The sequence below is a fragment of the Telopea speciosissima genome, chromosome 4 (genome assembly GCF_018873765.1).
Source record: "Telopea speciosissima isolate NSW1024214 ecotype Mountain lineage chromosome 4, Tspe_v1, whole genome shotgun sequence".
Lineage (NCBI taxonomy): Eukaryota > Viridiplantae > Streptophyta > Magnoliopsida > Proteales > Proteaceae > Telopea > Telopea speciosissima.
Window position 1 is genome coordinate 45486499 of NC_057919.1, and position 21256 is coordinate 45507754.

At 39.3% G+C, this 21256-nt stretch overlaps 2 protein-coding genes across 2 annotated transcripts; both read left to right on the forward strand.

Moving 5' to 3' along the window:
- Window positions 1-17002: 17002 nt before the first annotated feature.
- Window positions 17003-19416, forward strand: LOC122659333 (protein FAR1-RELATED SEQUENCE 5-like). Its single transcript, XM_043854456.1, has 3 exons — window positions 17003-17035; window positions 18160-18259; window positions 18341-19416. Exons 1-3 carry the CDS (start codon window positions 17003-17005, stop codon window positions 19414-19416), a joined length of 1209 nt encoding a protein of 402 aa, XP_043710391.1.
- A 147-nt stretch (window positions 19417-19563) lies between these two features.
- Window positions 19564-20813, forward strand: LOC122659334 (protein FAR1-RELATED SEQUENCE 5-like). The gene is made up of 2 exons (XM_043854457.1): window positions 19564-20457; window positions 20763-20813. The coding sequence occupies exons 1-2, from the start codon at window positions 19564-19566 to the stop codon at window positions 20811-20813; spliced, it is 945 nt and encodes a 314-aa protein (XP_043710392.1).
- Window positions 20814-21256: the final 443 nt, after the last annotated feature.

The window sequence follows — 21256 nt, forward strand, 5'->3', positions numbered from 1 at the left end:
CACTTGAACTTTATTATCCCACTCTGAGTTGGAGAATTATCATACATCTAACTTAGGGAGGTTTGGGGTCGGGAGAGTCACACTATTTTTCCTCGAAATTAGATTGAGTAGGTCATCAAGGCTACAAAAGATTTCAGCTTGGAACCTTGGTAGAACCTTTAAACACATGCACAATTTCAAGTTCACTTCGATTTCACTTTGCCATACATTTTCAAGTATTGAACTCAAATGTCCCTCCACTACAATTGGCTTGAATGACATGCAGGGCTTGCACCAGACACCCAAGTTACTAAGTAGTGTTGGAATAGATTCTCAGCGCATATATCATTTGATTGCCACATTGTGGCTTTAGACATTGATGCAGTATGAGTTCAAACTTTTTTTTTTTTTTTTTTTTCTTTCAACATACATTACTCCAATCCGTGCAATGTCTTGACCTCTTAAGCTTTCTAGATGGCTCTTGTAGCGTGCTTTAGGCTAATTACTCTCAAACCAGACGGCTTTAAGGAATTAGGTATAAAACACCCCTCGAGCTTACTTACTCAAACCAAATAGGCTACAAGTCAAGACTAGACCAAAGAGCAATTTTTTTTTTTTTTTGGCAATCAACTATATCATGCAAGTGTATCATGGCTCAACCTTAGCACCTAACCAAAACTCATGTAAATAGGATGACTAACAAAATCGGCTCTCTCAGTAGACAATGTACTTTCAAAGAATTTAAAATCCCTTTGATCGATATATTCCAATTCCCTCCTCAATGCGGAATTTTTTATTACTTCAAAGTGTAGGGTATTTTGGATGCTCTCAAAGTCTTTCAGAAAAGTAAACTAAAGAGGCTACACGCTCGCTCTCAAACTAAAGTAAAGACTACAATTCAATGAAATCCCCCCATACTGAAATGATGCAGTGTCCTCAATGCATGAAAAAAAAAATAAAAAATAAAAATAAGGACAAAGAAGAGGGGGCGTACCGGATATGATCATGGTGGCTCAAAATAAGGAGGTGCATGAAAATCCATGACCTCGTAAGAATGTGGTGAAGAAAGTGGCATGAGAGAGGAATTAAAAGATGTACTAGAGATTGTAGAGTGTGTACCCTTACCTGGATCAAATATTATAGGGCCTCCATTGTATTGTTGGGACAACACCTCTTGTTCCTTTTCAGGCGGTTCCACTGGTGGTGACTTGGGAAGAGAAGTAGACAGATTACCATTTGGCTCAACAGGTGATGGCTTGGTCCACAATTTAGAAGGCTCTCCCCCATACTTGGATTGAGGTAAGTCCTCTAGACATTGATTAATACCTGTGTTAAGAGCAGTTGCAACCAAATCAGGTGGTTCAAAAATTAGATGCACGTCTTCATCTAAGCGTGGTTGCTTTCCCAATCGAAAGACATTAAAATCACGAGATGCATTCCCAAAAGACAGCCTCATCAGACCATTCCTACAATTGATCAGAGCATTGCTAGTAGCTAAGAAAGGTCTACCAAGGATAATTGGGATTTGACCTTTGATATTGGTCACTGGTTGAGTATCTGGGACTATAAAATCCACGAAAAAAAGAAATTCCCCAACCTTTAATAACACATCCTCAATTACTCCCTTGGGGGTCTTGACTGATCTATCTGCCAATTGTAATGTAACAGATGTAGGCTTAAGGTCTCCTAACCCTAATTGTTGGTACACTGAATATGGCAATAAATTGACACTAGCTCCTAGATCAAGAAGGGCATGGTCAATTCTAATGTTACCAATCATACATGAGATAGTTGGGCAACCAGGATCCTTATACTTAGCCACTATCTGTTGTGACAGAACTGAGCTCACATTGGTAGTCAGGAAGGCTTTCTTAGGTACATTGATTTTCCTTTTCTGAGTACACAAGTCCTTGAGGACCTTTGCATAGGTAGGTACCTGGGAAATAGCATCTAAAAGAGGGATGTTAACTTGCACACTTTTTAAGACATTTAAAACTTTTTCAGTTATTGCATCCTTCTTGTTGCTTTTAAGCCTATTGGGAAATGGAGCCTTAGAGACATAAGTCTTCTCAGGTGGCTCTTCATGTTTCTCTTCACTAACCACTATAGGTTCATCAGACGAACCTTGGACAGGGGGCTGGTCATTCACAACTATGGGAGGGTCATGTGGGACACTTACAATGGGAGGTGGATGAGGAAGATTCATAATATCAACAGGAGGCTCAGAAGTTACAGGAGTTGGTTGAATTGGAACCTCTTGTTGGTACTCACGTCCACTTCTCAGAGCATATATGGCATTACATTGAGTAGAGGGTTCTGACTGGTATGGACTCTGATGGATAGAGTTCAGCTGAGTGTGAGGTGGATGGGGTACAGAGGTCCAAGGGTTCAGATCTGGCTGACTCTGCATCTTACCCTTTTCCCTTTCATGGAGAGTATTGGCCAGTTGAGAGATTTGCCTCTCTATGTTATGTTGGCTGGTCATGAATGTGCTTATGAGAAGCTCCATACTCTTCTCAAGGGAATTTATCCTGGTAGACTCATCACTATTTTTCAGAAATTCAGGTGGTTGCTGATTTATCATTGGGGTTGGTGGTGTGGGTTAGAGATGATTGGGAGGGGGGGACAAATACAGGGTTAGTCTGCTGGGGAACAAACTGACCTTGGATTGGAGGCTGGAATGTAGATGGACAAACTTGATTGGGGCCTTGGTTCCATGAGAAGTTAGGGTGATTTCTCCACCCAGGATCATAGACTCCACTATAAGGATTGTTCATTACATGCACACTCTCATAGCTTCCATGCCCACTAGACCGATTAGGGCACTCATCCATCACATATGATGAGGATTGGTATCCAGTACATAAAGGGGTGGTCTGATAAACCTGATTTATCGGGGAAGATCCCTTGGTCATTATGGCTTCCAGTTTTCTAATAAGACTGTCCAACTGAGCCTCTTTGGCTACAGTTCCCTCTACCAAAAATCCCTCACTGGAGTTTTCATTTTCATGAGTGGATTCCCACTCTCTGGTCTTGTCCGCTAAATCAACCAAAAACTCCCAAGCTTGATTTTCATCGGTGAATGATGTGAATCCAGTTGGGCACATGGATTCCACCAACTGCTTGGTTTGATAATCTATACCCTCATAGATGATTTGACACAGATGCCAAATATCTAGGCCATAGTGAGGACACTCTTGAAGAAGGTTGTTGAATCTCTCCATGAATTTGGAGAAGGATTCGTTTGACCTGTGTCTGAACTGCAGAATGTCATTCCTAATCCTATTGGTCTTATGCAAGGGAAAGAACTTCTTTAGGAAGACAACTGTAAATTGATCCCACGTAGTTATTGAGTCTCTAGGCAAACCATGGAGCCACTTTTTAGCTTGATCCTTAAGGGCAAAAGGGATGAATCTCAACTTAACTGCATCATCAGTCAATTGTTGCATCTTAATGAGCACACATACCTCCTCAAACTCCCTAAGAAACAAATATGCATCTTCGTTAGCTACCCCATGAAAGTGGGGCAACATACTAATGAAATTAGATTTAAGCTCATAATTGTTTCCCTGGACGGCGGGTAAACGAATGCATGAGGGTTGTGCAGCCCGTGCAGGATAAAAGCGGTCCCTAAGGGTCATAGGTTGCCTCTCTCCTTCCTCAACCATGGTTGGAAGCTCAATTCGTTTTATCCGGTTCTTAGAATTCCTCACCCAAACAAGCATACAAAAGCCACAATCCGAAATTAAAGCACTCCTCAAAGCTTTTTTTTTTTTTTTTTTTTTGGATTTTTTTAAATTTTTTAATTTTTTTTTTTTTTTTGAAAACACTACGAATCAATTAAAATAGGAAACTAAACGAGCGTCACCTCCCCGACAACGGCGCCAAAAACTTGTTTGAGTTAAAATAAAACCACAAGCGTACGGGTCAATCGTAGCTACGGGTCGAACACGAGGAGATATACGTCACTCTATTTAACTAACTTAAAAGTAATGCAAAGTGAACCAAATTAAAGTGTTAAATTAAACTAATTAAACTAATGAAAATTAATGCATCCTAACTCATAAGCATCTAACAAAATTAAGGGATTAAATCGACGTCCTAACACATGAGCATCTAACCTATCAAACTAAAGCGAATTGAAAGAAATAAAAATACAACCACACATACTAACCATATAAAAAGAAATAAGGGAATAAAAATGCATCCATAAACCACAACCATATAAAATTAAAATAAAAGAAATAGAGGGGGAAGAAGAAGAAGATAGAGAGAGATAGAGGAGATGGAGAATGAGATTGAGAGTTTAGATAGTAAAACCTGGATGTGCTTGCATGAATGTAATTGAAAAGCTTGAATACTTGCATAAACTTACCATGACCTCCTCTTCTAAATCTTCAAGTCTTGTCATCAACTTAAGAACTTAGACTAGAAGGCTTAAAACCTAAACTAGAATTAAGAAATTACAACCCAATTGAAGACTTAAATTGAAATTAAAGCATAAACTAAACCTATTATAACCATTAACTAAAAATCATAAAAGCAAACTAGAACTTAGAAAAATCAAAAATCACAAATTAGAAGGAGAAGAAGAGAAGAAATTTCACTAAGTGAATGAACAAATTTTTACAAGAGAGGTAAGGGGTATTTATAGGTGGAAGAGAGGAGAAGAGAAAAGATGGAAGTGTAGGAGAAATATTCCCTAAGAAAAGAGAATATTCTCTTCTCTTTCCTCTTTTACAATGCCTTGAATCCTAAGAAAAAAGAAAAAAATAGAAAGAAGAAAAAGAGAAGATTGTTTACATAGACCTTCTATTTCTAGAAAAATAAACTTCCAATTCTAACAAGTGCTTCCTTTTCTTTGTAGATATCTTCTCCAAGCAATAAAATCAAAGCATCTTTGATTTTTCAACCTTCCATAGATGTGAAAATATAAATCTATCCCAAGTAGAATTCCAGAAGTGCCCTTGAGAAGTTGGAGGAGAGAGAGAGTAAGGGTGATGACTAGGATTCCTTCAAGAATAAATAAAATACCCATTCTGTCCTTCAAAAAACGTGGAGCATGGGGTGCTTATATAGGTCTCACCATTGTGTTCCTTGCGAAAAATCACCCAAAATAGACCCAAATTTCATCCAATTCGGAGTTGGGGAGCCCAAGATATCTCAAGTTGAAGTTGGACTGTCCAGAGCCTTCCAAATGGAATCTTTCGGGTAAAATAAAATAACTTCTGATAATTGTATTAAGGCCCCTGAAATCCGAACTTCCGCTTCACTTTGTCTCCGTCCGACTGTCAATAATTATAAATAAACCCCTACAGACCATTTTCACGCGTCGTTACGGAAACGACCATAACTTCTTCATTTCAACTCGAAATTAAGTGCCGTTTGAACCATTGCGAAGCTGACTCGATGGGCTATGCATCCATTTATACATCTAAAAAGCTTAAAAACATCTCCTTAGCATCATCTCCTCCATTTTCACAATAATTCACCTAAACCCTGAAAAGCACAAGAAAGCACCGAGTAACTCTGTCCAATGTGGTAAAATGTATATTTTATGCCCTAAGATTTACACATAAATGTGCTCATCAGATTCCCCAACACTTGAACGTTACTTGTCCTCAAGTAATGCAAAAGATAAACTAACTTAGAATGCAAAAAAAAAAATCCTAACTCACTTTCGTAGGAATCACGGTTGCACTTAGCATATGCAACAAGCCTTTCAACCCCTAGGTTACCCCTAGTGGACGAGTTGTGTCTCGTGGGTGTTTGCAGTGAATATACACCTAAAATTCAATAAATCAAAAAGAATGAAGTAAATTTTTCTCATGGCATAAGTAAGATAGGGCACACAATCTCAAAGAAATACTCAACTAAAGATTAAGGAGCCAAAGGTTCCCCCACACTTGAATTTTATCACCCCACATCAATTCAAGTAACAAACATGCATCAAAGTCAAGGGATCTCCTCATATTTTCTGAACACTACTCACCTTCAAGTAAATCACTCATAGTACTGATGGAACCAAAGACTTAGGCATTGAGTATTTTTTACCATACTTTCTTTTCCAGGCATTAAGGCAAAAGCTCTTTTTTTTTTCTTTTTTTTTTCTCAACAACAAACTCTTTTTCTACTCTACTACTGTTCTCTGAATGACATGGTGGGGCATACACCAGACACCCAAATACTTGGTAGCTTTGCTTTTTGCATGTATCCATAAGACATTGAGACATTGAGTCAAGAGTTTTTTTTTTTTTTTGAGTTTCCTTCCAAGGAATTTCGATCAAGTCACCCTGCTTCATGAGGCATAGTGCCTGTCTAGTCTCAAGGAATTCCACTTTTCTTCTGTTTCTCTCTTTTTTTTCCATTCACTTCCACTTTCATGCCTTGCCACAAACAAATTGGTCTCAACTACTAGCCAAAAGATCAAAGGGTCCATAAACACATAGAGGAATCTAACCATCACTTGAAGTAGCACTCATATTTTCAAACTCAATCCCCATCACGGATACAAATCAATTACCATCCTTGAAAAGGGATTTTTTATTATTTCGCATGTTAGGAGGGCACCTAATTCCCTCTCACTCTCGCTTCAAATCGAAGAGACTTATGTACATAACCAAAAACTATGACAATCAAAATTCACAAAATTCAAAATTCACAAAATTCACAATTAAAGTCAACACATCCCCCACACTTAATTCATGCGTGTCCTCAATGCATGCGAAAAGAAAGAATAAGGACAGGAGGGGATACATACCAGGATATCGGGGTCAAGGTAAAGAGGCTCATAGATATTCATGACCTCTTCTTCAACTGGAGTAGGCATCTCTATACGGCTTCAATATTTGGCCATTGACCTTGAAAGTAGCTCCTATACCGATCCCATGAGGATAAACTTTTGAACAATATAGGGGCCATCCCATCTAGAACGCAGCTTACCTGGAAAGATATGCAAACGAGAATTGTACAACAAAACATTCTGGCCTACCTCAAAAGATTTTCTCAAAATGTGCCTTTCATGGAAAGCCTTGGTTTGTTCCTTGTAAATTCGAGCATTCTCATATGCCTCATTCCTAAGCTCTTCCAACTCAGTTAGTGACATGCCTTTCCATACACCAAACGGTACGGAGATTGACCAAGATCAGTCTTGAAGGCTGTCCTATGGGCCCACAACGCATCTACCAACCGATTAGACCAATCCTTGTGGTTTGGTTGATGGTTTTCTCAAGAATTTGCTTGATCTACCTATTTGAAACCTCAACCTGGTCACTGGTTTGGGGATGGTAGGGTGTGGCCAACTTATGGATGACACCATACTTTTTCATGAGGGCCTCAAAAGGCCGATTACAAAAATGCTTGCCCCGATCACTAATGATAGCCCGGGGAGTACCAAAATGGGAGAAGATGTTCTCCTTCAAAAATTTCACAATCACCTTGTGGTCATTGGTCTTACAAGCAACTGCCTCAATCCATTTGGACACATAGTCCACAGCAAGTAATATGTACAGGTTACCAAAAGAGTTAGGGAAAGGCCTCATGAAATCAATACCCCATACATCAAACACCTCAACCACCAGAATTGGGTTGAGGGGCATCATATTTCTCTTAGTAAGACGCCCTAAGGATTGGTATGAAGAACATGCCTGCAATAAGTAAAAGCGTCTTTAAGCAGATTAGGCCAATAAAATCCACACTTTGTAAAACTTTGGCATGATCTTATTAAGCCCAAAATGGCCTCCACAAGCCTGATCATGGCAAAAAGATAAGACAGATTGTTGCTCATGATCGGGGACACATCTCCGGATTACTTGATCCGGGCAGGTTTTAAAAAGATAAGGATCATCCCAAAAGAAATACTTAACTTGTGAAAAGAAACGATTCTTATCTTGGGTGGACCAATGTGAGGGTGCCACACCCGTAACCAGATAATTAACAATGTAAGCAAACCAAGGTTCACTAGACACTGCCATCAGATACTCATCAGAAAAATTCTCGTTGACTGGAGAATCAACAGTCAAGGAATTAGGCAGCCGGGATAGATGGTCTACAACCAAATTTTTACACCCTTTCTTATCCCTAATTTTAAGATCAAATTCTTGTAACAAAAGGACCCACCTAATGAGGCGAGCCTTGGCATCTTTTTTCTGCACAAGATATTTGATAGCTGCATGGTCAGTATAAACAATCACATGTGATCCAACCAAGTTGGGCCTAAATTTCTCTAAAGCAAACACAACAGCTAAAAATTCTTTCTCAGTGGTGGTATAATTAAGTTGTGCATCATTAAGAGTCCTACTTGCATAATAAATCACATGGGACAATTTATTGATTCTTTGCCCAAGAACAGCCCCTATAGCAAAATCAGATGCATCACACATAAGCTCAAATGAAACTGTCCAAATTGGAGTTTGAATAATGGGGGCTAAAGTCAACGCTCTTTTCAATTGCTCAAAACTATCATGACACTCAGAAGAGAAATCAAATGGGCAGTCCTTTGCCAAAAGAGAGGTGAGAGGTCTAGCTATCTGGCTAAAGTCCTTGATGAATCTCCTGTAAAAATCTGCATGGCCAAGAAAAGATCTAATGTCCTTCACACTCTTGGGTGGTTGTAAATTGGCAATAAGGTCCACCTTAGATCTATCAACCTTGATCCCTTCTTTGGACACAATGTGATTAAGAACTATACCTTGCTTTACCATGAAGTGACACTTCTCCCAATTCAGGACCAAGTTCTTTTCTATGCATCTTTTAAGAACCAAAGAGAGATGATGCAAGCAATTAGAAAAAGTAGAGCCGTGAATAGAAAAATCATCCATAAACACCTCTAAGAAGTGTTCTACCATATCAGAAAAGATACTCATCATGCACCTTTGGAATGTAGCAGGGGTATTGCAAAGCCCAAAAGGCATACGCCTATAAGCAAAGGTTCCATAAGGGCATGTGAAAGTGGTCTTGTGCTGGTCCTCTAGAGCAATAGGAATTTGGTTATAGCTTGCATAACCATCAAGAAAATAATAATATTCATGGCCACCTAGTCTCTCTAACATCTGATCAATAAAAGGCAAGGGGAAGTGGTCCTTCCAAGTTGTCGCATTCAATTTCCTATAGTCAATGCACACTCTCCATCCCATTTGGATATGGGTTGGAATCAACTCATTATTAGCATTCTCAACTACAGTGACTCCTCCTTTCTTAGGCACAACCTGCACATGACTCACCCATTGGCTATCAAAAATAGGATAAATGATGCCATGATCCAAACATTTTAGGATCTCTTTCTTGATTGCCTCTTTCATCACAGGATTAGCCCTCCTTTGGGGTTCCCTAGAAGGTTTGGAACTCTCCATCAGATGTATATGATGTTGAACAATGGAGGGGCTAGTACCTTTGATGTCAGACATGGTCCAACCTATGGTTTCCTTATGGTCCTTTAGAAGCTTAATCAACTCTTCTTCCTGAATAGAAGTCAAATCAGAAATAATAATAACAGGAAGAGTATGATCATGTCCTAAGAAAACATACTTGAGGTTGGAGGGCAATGCCTTCAACTCTAATGTGGGGGGCTCAATAATAGAGGATTTGAGAATGGAAGTGGATAGGGGTCCAAGGGGCTCCAAAGGTGGTTGGATGCTCCAGACCTCAGATAAGGGAGTATCATCAACACCCTCCAATTCTTGCATACATTCTTGAAATCCCGAATCAAAATCAATCTCAAAGAACGTATCAATATCATCGGAAAATCCTTGAAGCATACGCACCTCTTCATCCATGTCAAGCTGCTTGCCCAATCTAAACACATTGAAGTCAACAGAAGTATTGCCAAAAGATAATTTCATGAGACCATTCCTGCAATTGATTAAAACATTATTGGTAGCTAGGAATGATCTACCCAATATAATTGGGATTTGGTCCTTGAAGTTGGCAGTGGGTTGGGTATCTAAAACAATAAAATCCACAGGAAAAATAAATTCCCCAACCTTCAACCAGACATCCTCAATCATTCCCTTAGGAACTTTAACCGACCGATCTGCAAGTTGAAGAGTAATTTTGGTCGGTTTCAGTTCTCCCAATCCCAGTTGTTGGTAGACATGAAAGGGTAAGAGATTCACACTCGCACCAAGGTCCAATAAGGCATGATCAATAGTAGTATGGCCTATAGTGCAAGAGATGGTGGGGCTTCCAGGATCCTTATGCTTGGCTGCTACTGGCTGTGAGATTAGAGAACTAATGTTAGCAGTCAAGAATGCCTTTTTGGACACATTGGTGGTCCGCTTTTGGGTGCATAAGTCTTTGAGGACTTTAGCATAAGCAGGGATCTGGGCAATAGCATCCAACAAGGGGATATTCACCTGAACCTATTTGAACACATCCAATATCTTCTCCACAGAAGGAGACTTCTTGCTAACCAACCTATTTGGGAAAGGGTCAGGTGGGGTATAAATTCTTTCAGGGTTGGTCTTTTTAACTTCCTCAACAGAATCCTCTTTGGTTTCCTCAACCAAATCATCTGATATATCTTTAGGTTCATCAGACGAACCTGAAACAGTAGGCACTTCAATGGCCTCTTCAGAAGGGGGAGAGCCAACAGGAGTATGAGATGAGAAAGACTGAGGTGCACTAGCTTGTTGATACTCACGGCCACTCCTTAGATCTGTTCTTGGCCATGAAGTGCCTACTGTTCCAGGTTTAAAATAATAATCGCAAGCGTACGGGTCAATCGTAGCTACGGGTCGAACACGAGGAGGTCAACCTTGAATAAATTTCCACTTTTAATTAACGCGAAGTGTACAACTTACCAAATATGAAAACAACCTATATATAGAAACTACCAATTATGGAAACTAGCAAATATAGAAGCAACTAAATTACCAAAGATAACAAATTAAAAATAGAAACTAGGGCAACAACTAAGGTAATGGATGAATTAAAAATAAGAAAGTCACTTGGGAATGAGTTCCACCATGAGAATTAGGGCAGATCAATGACTAGCATATTAGGGCAAAGCATGGAACGGCCTAAGTCTATAAGATATGCGACACGGCTCATATACAGCTAACATATCCTATGAAAACAGTGCTCACACAACATACAATGTAAAAAAAAAAAAAATACATGAACATAATGGTGTCACAATGGATACGGCTAACGAACATGTATAAGTTTTCCTTGGAATGACATACAAAGTGGGCGGTCATCCATCGTAAGTCCAATATTGATCATGTCCATTAATCACATAGACAATGCTAGCCATCAATTCTTCCTTCTCTCATGGTTTCACCCATTCCCCAAAGGAGAGGTTTAGCTAGCCTTGAAAGCAATGAAGAGGGAAGGAAGGATTGATGGATAAAAAGACAGAGAAATTATTAAAACTAAAATTTATAAGAAGAAGAACTTAGCTGATTCGAAGAACTCCAATGAAGATGATTCCGTCACTTGAATCCCATCACTTGAAGTCGTATCCAATATTGAAGAACAAATTACCAAAGTGTATAATGAAGATTACACATATGATCGAAGGGATGGGGAAATAAAATTTATCCTAACAATGATTCTAAAAAATAATAAAATTACATATGATAACCTAATTACATAAGATCTAAAAACTAAAAATAAAAAGAAGAGGATGAGAGATCGGGTATAATGAAGAGGAACGGCACTACTCTGCTGCTATTATCATTCTAGAATAGAAAATTAAAACTGAAAAAGAAAAAAATGAAGGACTGAAGGGAGAGAGCGGCTGGAGTGCGGTCAAGATGGGTTTTATATGGGGGAGAGAGAGCTCGTGAAAGGGAGATGGGAAGGAGATAGGAGAGAAGAGGGAATTTAAGAAGAAGTGGGAGAGAGAAGATATAGAAACCGAATTTACCAAAATAAAAGAGATACAATCCGAGAGAGAATCCGAGAGAGTTAGGAGAGAGATTAGAGAGAAAAGATATTTTTCTCTTTTTTTTTATTATATTTTTTTATCCTAAATTCCAACTTCACTAAGAATCGTTTTTGGGCTATATCTTTTTATCCTAGGTCCAGATGGAACTAACCCGAGAATTAAAGTTGCATCATTTTAAGTTTCAGACAATATGAGCCCAATATCCGATATCTTTTGAAAGATTCTTGATTCTCCAAAATTACCATTATGCCCCTATGCTTGATTTTTCTCTCTTCTTCTTCTTCTAAACTCGAATTGGCTCTAATCAAGTGACTTTCGATGTTGCGCATTGGAAAGCTAACCCGACTGAAGTCTTCAACCCTTGTAACCTGGCGTTTGGCGGTCCAATTAGACATGTATTCTCCACTTTGACCAAAATGCCCCTAAACCTGAAAAATGACAAAAAGTACCCGAGTAGCACTGTTCAATGTGGTAAAATGAATGCTTTATACCCTAAGATTTCACACATAATTGTGCTCATCAGACACGCTAGGTCGTATGAATACCTTATTTAGCAGATCTTATAACTGGAGCTGTAATTCATTCAACTCAATAGGTGCCATTCGGTATGGTGCCTTAGAAACTGGTGCCGCACCAGGGATCAGATCAATTATGAATTATGTCTCGCGATTAGGCGATAGTTGGTTTAGGTCTTCTAGCAAGACGTCGGGAAAATATATAATGACATCAAGCTCCTTCAAAGGCTTTATCTTTGCCTCGGTATCCATTACCGTGGCCAAATAGCCTTGACATCCATCATCCAGCAACTTTCGCGCCTAAAGGGCGGATAAGGTTATTCTTTTGGACTTCCTCATCGGTTCACTTTGGTAGGTGAAAATCGAGCCATCATCTAACTTGAATGTGATCTTCTTCTCCATACACATGATGTTTGCTCCATAGGCGGATAGCCAATCCATGCCTAGTATCACATCAATGTCTTTCATATCAAACTTGATCAGACGTGCGACCAAGTTCTTCCCATAAATTTCTACCAAACAGGGGTCGTAGATTTTCTTCAGGCTCACGACACTACCAGTCAGTGTACTGACTACTAAATCATGCCCGATGTCCCTTGGTTGAACAGTCATCCTACTCGCAAAGGTGGTGGAAACAAAAGAGTGGGATGCGCCCGAGTCAAATAGTACTTGTGTGGGGATGGATGAGACAATCAGGGTACCTAGGGTTCATATAAAATTTAAGTTTCTTGCATCCATAGGTTATTTTCTACAATTTAGTAGTGTTCAGTAGACTTACCTGCTATTACTTCACGGTTCGCCTTCGCTTCTTCATTAGTCAGCGCGAATACTTTTTCTCGAGTCCGATTATCCCATGGCTGGAAAGGTCGAGCGTGGGACTGGTTTGGCGAGTAAGTGTTGTCTCCATGGTGTATGCATTCCCTGGCCATATGTCCCACCTTGTGGCACACGTAACATCTATTGGGCAGCACGGCCGGTGATGAGGCCTGGCTCGTTTGGCTCATTACAGGTCGGGCTGGCGAAGTTGCAATTGTCTCTTGACTTGCAGTTGGTTGAGAAGGCCGGTTATAAGTGGGGCAGAAAGGGTTTTGGCTCACATCTGGTCTACGATACGGAGTCAGATTGGGGCTCGAACTAGCTCATCAGAAAACCTTGTTCGGCCAACCAAAATTCTGATAGTTGCTTGGCCTTTTGCCTAAGCTGGGCGACGTTGTAGCTTTCTCTTTCTCTTTCTCTTTCAACCTGTCTTCCATAGTCTTCACCTTGTCGACCATTTGTGCGTAGTCCCGAATATCCATAATTGACAAGATAGACCCGATCTCTGGTTTGAGTCCTTTCTCAAATTTCTTCATCTTACTAGCTTCCCCTTTTATGTGTTCCGGAGCAAAGTGGAACAGATCTTCGCACTGCTGCTGGTAGTCTAGAACAAACTTGGTTCCTTGCATGAGTGCAGAGAACTCAGCTTGCTTCTTGTTCCTAAAGCTCTCAAGGAAGTAGTTCTTGAAGAAGACTTCTTTGAATTGCTCTCAGGTAGGATTTGGATGAGCTGCTTCAAGGTAAGGCTTGGTGGCCTTCCACCATGCTTCTGCTTCATTCTGTAGCTGATACCCTGCACATATCAGCTTCTACGCATCCGAACATTCAAGTACGTCAAATGCCTTCTCCAGGGCACTAATCCACCATTCCACCGGCATTGCCTCAGAATTTAACTTGGAAAACACGGGAGGTTGGAGTTTCTTGAATCTCTCCATCACCTTGGCTAAAGAGTTTTTCGCTAGGTGTTGAGGCACAGGTGGTGGAAAAGTATTAGCCGGTTGGGTGGTGGTGGCGGCACTGCTCACTCTTGCATCATGGCCGTAAATTGTGTGGACATTTGGCCCAATAGCTCCTATTGTTGCTACATGGTCCGCATCATGGTGGTCATGAAGGCGTTCACCTCTCTAGCTGCTATACCTGGCTGAGGTGCAATGGCAGTAGCTTGAGCAGTCATTGGTACCCTCAGCGAAGTAATCGACACTTCAAAATTCTAAGCTTCAATTCTGTCCGACAGCTCAACTTCTGGAACAAATCGAGGGCGTCTTCCTCGATGACCACCTTAGTTGGATCTAGTGTTGACCATGATTGCTTTTTTGAAAGAAGCTATACATTCAATATTTCCCACACTCTTAACGAGGTCAATATATAATTCCTAACTATCACATGTACATTACCTATTCCACAGTTCCAGTGAAATCATGCTATCATCCCAGTGAGGTATGTTACTTATTGATTGTTTTTGTTAAGTATTTTATGTTCGTGGGGTGTTTGATGCTGTGATATGTTATGCATGATGTTATGTTGAAGATTTGTATTAAACAACAATTTCTTAGTTTTATACCTGTGTCTAGCATGCAAGTCTCTCCAACTTCGTCCTGGTGATAAGAGCCTGCACGTAAAGGTATCCTATATCACCCCTAACCTTATATGCTAGGGAAAGATAGATGGCACAACCCTCGAGTCCACTAGCATCTGCAAGTGCCAAGAAGACAATCAATTGGTTCTCAGCCCGGGACTGTATCTCTCATATCCAAGCTAGTATCTTCCTCAGTCGTCTAATGTAGAGCATGTTGCTGGGGTCTCCAAGCCCAAACAACACAATTAGGTCCTGCCATAGAGAATTTCTAAGTATCAGGTCACTAAGGCTACTCAACTTAAAATCAATTGCGGCACTATAAAACAATCATGGACAAGAAGTTAAACAGCTTAGCTCGAGGTTGCACACAGTGTTACAGTGATCTATTGGGTTCACTCACTTCCTAGGTAAGAATAAGGGTAGTGCTTGGAGTTTTTTTTTTTTTTTTTACTCTGTAACCTATTGGGCTTGGTTGGGCTAGGTTATGGGTAGAGTATGGTCTACTTGCAGGGACAAGGTTTTAAGTACTGCCTAGGTTTCCCAAGATTCTACAAACACACATCTCAATATGCCTACGTATCTATGTTCAAGTTTGCACAGCATTACTCACACAGTGGTTCATACATACATATATGTAAACATATAATATTTAAATATTTAAATGTATAAATTATACTTAAAATAAGCCATCTAAAAAGAAAATTTATATCCTCAAATCACTTATTCCCTCATCTTATTAGTTTATACCTATGCGATTTTTCCCATTATTGCTTTATTATTCATTTATATTTATTTTTATGGGGCAGGGTTTCCTGGTCTGTCCACCCCATTTAAGAATCTTTTGAGGGGTAGTTTTCAGACCGTAGGATTAAAACAGTTAAATATGATGCATTGATTTGGTATACAATGGTATACGCTTAAATACGTATCCTTTTTTATACAAAATATGTATTGTCTTACCAAAAAGAAATACCTAATACACTTAAAAAATGTAAAACACCCGTTCGTCTTCTCGCCTCAGTTTCCTAGGGTTCTCAGCTGATTCGTGCTTCCCACTTGGAATGTCATCAACAACCTGTAGGAGAAGCAACAGATACTACGTCTGCTCTCTCTCTCTCTCTCTCTCTCTCTCTCTCTCTCTCTCTCACTCTCTCGCTCTCTCGCTCTCTCGCTCTCTCGCTCTCTGTCTTTCTCTCTCGCTCTCTTGATGTCTCTATCTTTCTCTCTCGCTCTCTCACTCTTTCTGGCCTTGTGAATGATTGGATGTGGGTTTTATTTTTTGAAGCTTGAACATACCCTGTTCACGAGCTCTGAAGGCCACTGCATTTTGGATACAACATCTTCACCGCAGGTATACTTCATTTTTTTGTTCTTTAAACTTGTTTAATCCAGCAGCAGTATAGAACTATTTCAAAACCTATGGCAGCAACAAAGAAAGGGGAAAATAGGCTATCGGTTAGATTATAGAGGGAGACATCTTCACCGCAGGTATACTTTGTTTTTTTTCTGTTCTTTAAATTTGTTTAATCCAGCAGCAGTATAGAACTATTTCAAAACCTATGGCAGCAACAAAGAAAGGGGAAAATAGGCTATTGGTTAGATTATATAGGGAGGATAAGAAAATAGAGCCTCCATGTTAGCAATTTTTGTTTGTTTGTTTTTTGGCTGTAGAGCAATCTTCTATGGATTCTCCGTTTAATGGCTGTAGAGCCAACTTCCATTGAATAATTGGTCTCTCTTTTCTTTTGTGATTACTCCCCTTTCTGATTTTTATTTTCTGGGCATATCTGAGATCATTTGAGCTCCATTATTCTTTGGTTGTGATATCCGTGACTTTTGTTGTTAAATATTTGTTTAGTAAAATGGATCAAAATAGTGGACTCCATTGTTAGTTGCTGCAAAGCTATATATCATTCTTGTTATTAGGTGGGTTCTGTCCTGCATTTGGGTTATTTTATTATATTTTTCTGGTTTGTTGTTGACTGATTACAGTTTAGAAAATTGAAGATTGAGTAGTCTATTGACCTTCACATTGAATTTGGATTGATAAAACAGTGAGGAAAGAGGAGACAATCTTATTATTGCGATCGTATGAATCTTTATCTATTTGTAAGTTTAATTAAAAGCAATCTATTGTTTAAGTATTTGGTTACTCATGAATGGAGATACATATGGTAGAGAGTATTTCAGATACAAGATCTATGGGTTTGGGGTATCATTTTGCCAATGGCTGCTGTTGTGAGGATTCATGGTATGAAGGTCTGAACCAAGGGTTCATGAAGAAACACATTATGCTCTCTAGTTGCTGTATTTTTTTTTAAAAGTTAAACTCATGAGATGTTAAACTTTATTATTGGCAATTGGAATTGCTGCATTTTTTTTTTTTTTTTTTTTTTTTTTTGTAATTGAAATGGCAATTTTTTTTTTGAGTAAATTACTCCCCTCTCCCCTCGATTATGCCCTAATGACATTATGCTCTTTGGTTGCTGTATTTTTCTTGTTAGTAGGTGGGTTTTGTTCTGCATTTGGGTTATTTTAGTATATTTTTTGTGGTTTGTTATTGATTGATTACAGTTTAGAAAATTGAAGATTGAGTAGTCTATTGACCTTCACACTGAATTTAGATGGATTTGAGTATGTGGGTTTTGTAGAAACTGATAATTCAAAAAACAAAATAAATAGAAAGAAGAAATAATCACACAATGTAAGGATTTACGTGATTCGATAAGATGCCTATATCCATATAGATGAGGGCAGTTTTCGTTAAGAATAGAAAAAGGGTTACACACTCTTTTCCTCACGCATCTCTGGACATCCAATAGGGGGTCAGAGTGGTCATTTTGCCCTCCCTATGTCTGGGCACAGTGAACACAATCTGGCAGCATTCTTTTTCCCTTTTTTATACATATGAAAAACTAAGATCGAACCATTAATAAAACCAATAAAGGAAAGACAAGAGACCATCAAAAGAAATCGATAATTGAGGGTAGCAAGGGGGGGTGTATTCTTAGGTATTGGGCAGCAGGGGTGTTTATTTAAGAATCTTTTGGGGGGTTTATTTTGGACCATTGGGCAGCAAGGGGGGGTGTGCTCAGGTATTGGGCAGCAGGGGGTGTTTAAGACCAAAAAACCTTTTGGGGGTTTATTTTGGACCATTGGATCTAGGCACCATAATTTTCTTGTGTTGATTTGAAATAAATGGTATAAAGCAATATATATGCTTAGGCATACATAATTTTCATGTGTTGATTTGGATTGCTTTCTTCCATCGTTCTGTCACATTGCGTCACCAAATTACAAGGAAATGGGAGTGACTATTCTTGCACATTTTGACTACTTTTTCAATTATCCTAAAAAATTGTGTTATGCTTATATACTTGCAGAGTTTTAGAGGGAACAAAAAAATGGAACATGACGATGGATTATCGTATACTATTGTCGATGGATCTATGGCAAAGGTTATTATACCATATAGGGATTTAGGTAAGTTTTACCTTGAAATGCTATTGATATGACAACGAATAGAAATTAATATTGCATTTAGTTGTGTGTTTCATTTTGTAGAGGATGCGTATGCTAATGAAGGTCCCACTGATATGGAGGAAGCTCTTCGATTAGATGTGGAAGATATTGAAAAAGAATTAAATAGTAGGGACATGGTAGTTGATGATGGAAGTGATATAACCAATGGAGATATAGCAGATCATGTATTTGTGGATGAACCAAGTGAGAATGGTGATGGGGGTGAAAATTTTGTTGATGATCCAACGGAACACATTGACAATCCTGTTGAGCATAATGAGGAACTATGTATTGGGAAGTATTTTGCCAATGCAAACGATGCATATGAATTTTATAACACCTATGCTCAGAAGATGGGATTTAGTGTTCGGAAATCTAAAGTGGAGAGGTCAAGGAAAAGGAAAGAAGGAATGGACAAGGAGGGGGATGTCTTGTCTCGCATGTATATTTGTAGTAGGGAAGGTTTTAAGGATTGCAAAGATAGAAGACAAGAAGGGAAAGATGTTACTCGTCGAGCTGATAGTAGAGTTGGCTGTCCTGCTCATATGCGGGTAAAATCAGTTGAAGGGGGCTTAGTTGTTGACCAATTTATTTCAGGCCACAACCATAGCCTCGTGGCACCCGCTGAAATTTATCAGCTTCAATCACATCAATGGCTCTCAGACTTCGTTGTACAGATTGGAACCACTCTAGATGATTGTGATATTGGACCGGCAACTATTTGTGAGGTTGTGAAATCTATGTCTGGTGGGGACTCCAAGGTGGGTTTGCCAAAGTTGGCATTTAAGAATTTTATGAAGAGGCAAAATCAGAAGTTTCTTGGGATGGACTTAAAAAAGTTAATGGAATATTTTCACCATTACAAACTGTGTGATCCTCAATTCTTTTGCAAAATGGCCACAACAGATGATGGTAGTGTACGGGGTATCTTTTGGGTTGATGGGCCGGCGAGAGCTGAATATCATGTATTTGGGGATGTAGTGGTATTTGATACAACATACAAGAAGAATCGATACCACTTCCCGTTTGGTCCCTTTACCGGAGTAAATCATCATGTTCAAAGTATTTTGTTTGGATGTGGGTTGATAGCTGATGAGACAATTGAGTCGTTTATTTAGTTGTTCTCTACGTGGTTGAAAGCAATGGGGGATCGACCACTAGTTGCAATTATTACAGACCAATGTCCATCATTGTTGAGGGCCATTCCACATGTGTTTCCTAGCGCAAAGCATAGGTATTACTCTTGGCATGTGCAATAACATTGCATGGAATACTTGAGCCATTTTTATGGGACGAGTCAGTCATTCAAACAGGATTTTGGGAAGTGTATATACAGTAGTAAGACGGAGATTGAATTTGAGACATGTTGGCAAGAGTTACTAGTAAATTATAATCTTGTTGAACATGCGTGGTTGAAGAAAATGTACGAGCAACGGGTGCATTGGGTACCACTATATCTAAGAGGTACTTTCTTTGCCGGCATGTCATCTACACAAAGAAGCGAGGGGATGAACTATTACTTTTACAGTTACTTTAAGCAATCAATCCCATTGTACAAGTTTACACGACAATACGAAAGGGCTGTAGAGGGCCGTCAGGAGAGGGAAGCTAGTAGTAATTTTGCTTGTATAAATACAAACCCTCCATTGTTAGTTGGCAATCCTCTAGAGGTGCATGCATCTAAAGTGTATACAAGGAAGATTTTTGAAATGTTTAAGAAACAATGGGCTGCAGCACTAGTATTGATAGCCACGTTAGTGGAAGTACATGGTCAAAAGAAAAAATATTTGGTGGCTCCCTTTGATGTTCCCGATGAGTATAAGTGTGAAGTTTGGTATGACCTTGATGCTGGTGTTGTCACTTGTAGCTGTAAATTGTTTGAGTTTATGGGTTTGTTATGTAAACACATCCTACGAATCTTCCATAAGATGGACCTCAAGGAGATACCTTCCCAATATCTCCTAAAACGGTGGACTATAGATGCAAGGCATTATTTGACGAGTGACAAAGAATTAAGTGATGGAGCTTTTGGATCAGTAACAAGTATGTGGGTTTTCCAAGATGCCATTAGACGTTTGATAGCCACAATCAGTGGTTCACAAGAGGCATGTGATTTTGCTATAGTTGCGTTGGGTATTGTAAATCAAAAAATCTTACAAGTAATGGGTGAATCCAACTCACAAACTTTTGGTGTTGGCCCACAACCCTCTACCAAGCTACACCTGACCTCTATCGTAATCTCCATATTCCTATGGATGTGGTCACAAAGGGTCGGCCTAATGAAAGTCGTAGTAAACATCCAATGTAGATGACAAGTGGAAGGAAGAATAGATGTGGCAACTATAAGGAGTTAGGGCATAACAAGTCCACTTGTAAGAAGGTTTGTTTCTAAGAAACTTGGTTTTGTGTTAGTACTTTTTAGTGCAATACTAATGATGTGGGACAATGCCTTATGTTTGTTCAGGTAGTATCAGCGTTGGCAAATGAATTCAACGGCCCATACAATGAAGAGTAGATATTAGAGAGAGATTTCTGATCTGGTATGTTTGATCTCGTGTATGTTGTCACTTCTTCTTCCCACTACTTCCTCCTCCCAACCCCTCTCCCCCCGGTTGCACTGTCAGTCTACTTCTGTCTTTTTACTTCTTCCCCACCCGATTTCATGAACCCCACCTCTTTTCTTCTTTGTTTGTTCAACATTCTTACACATATTTATGATTGATTCCTTATTAGAATGCTTGCCTAAGAATGGTACAGCATAAACCATGTGTTTGTTGAATTGATGCATGTTGCTTAGACCTATATTGTTCACTGCTACAATAAAATTTTTTGTTTCATTAACTCATGTAGGCTTGTATATGCTGCTGTCCATCCCATTTCATACCTACAATCGCTTGAGTGTATACTTATTATTGTCCCTATTATGCAACCCATGTAGGAATTTGGTTGAATTGTTGT

Coding starts and splice junctions, on each gene's coding strand:
- LOC122659333 (XM_043854456.1), top strand. CDS start 17,003: ATGGCTGCTGTTGTGAGGATTCATGGTATGAAG. Junction 17,036..18,159: donor TGAGGATTCATGGTATGAAG/GTCTGAACCAAG, acceptor ATATACTTGCAG/AGTTTTAGAGGGAACAAAAA. Junction 18,260..18,340: donor TATACCATATAGGGATTTAG/GTAAGTTTTACC, acceptor TTCATTTTGTAG/AGGATGCGTATGCTAATGAA.
- LOC122659334 (XM_043854457.1), top strand. CDS start 19,564: ATGGAATACTTGAGCCATTTTTATGGGACGAGTCAGTCATTCAAACAG. Junction 20,458..20,762: donor TAAATCAAAAAATCTTACAA/GTAATGGGTGAA, acceptor ATGTTTGTTCAG/GTAGTATCAGCGTTGGCAAA.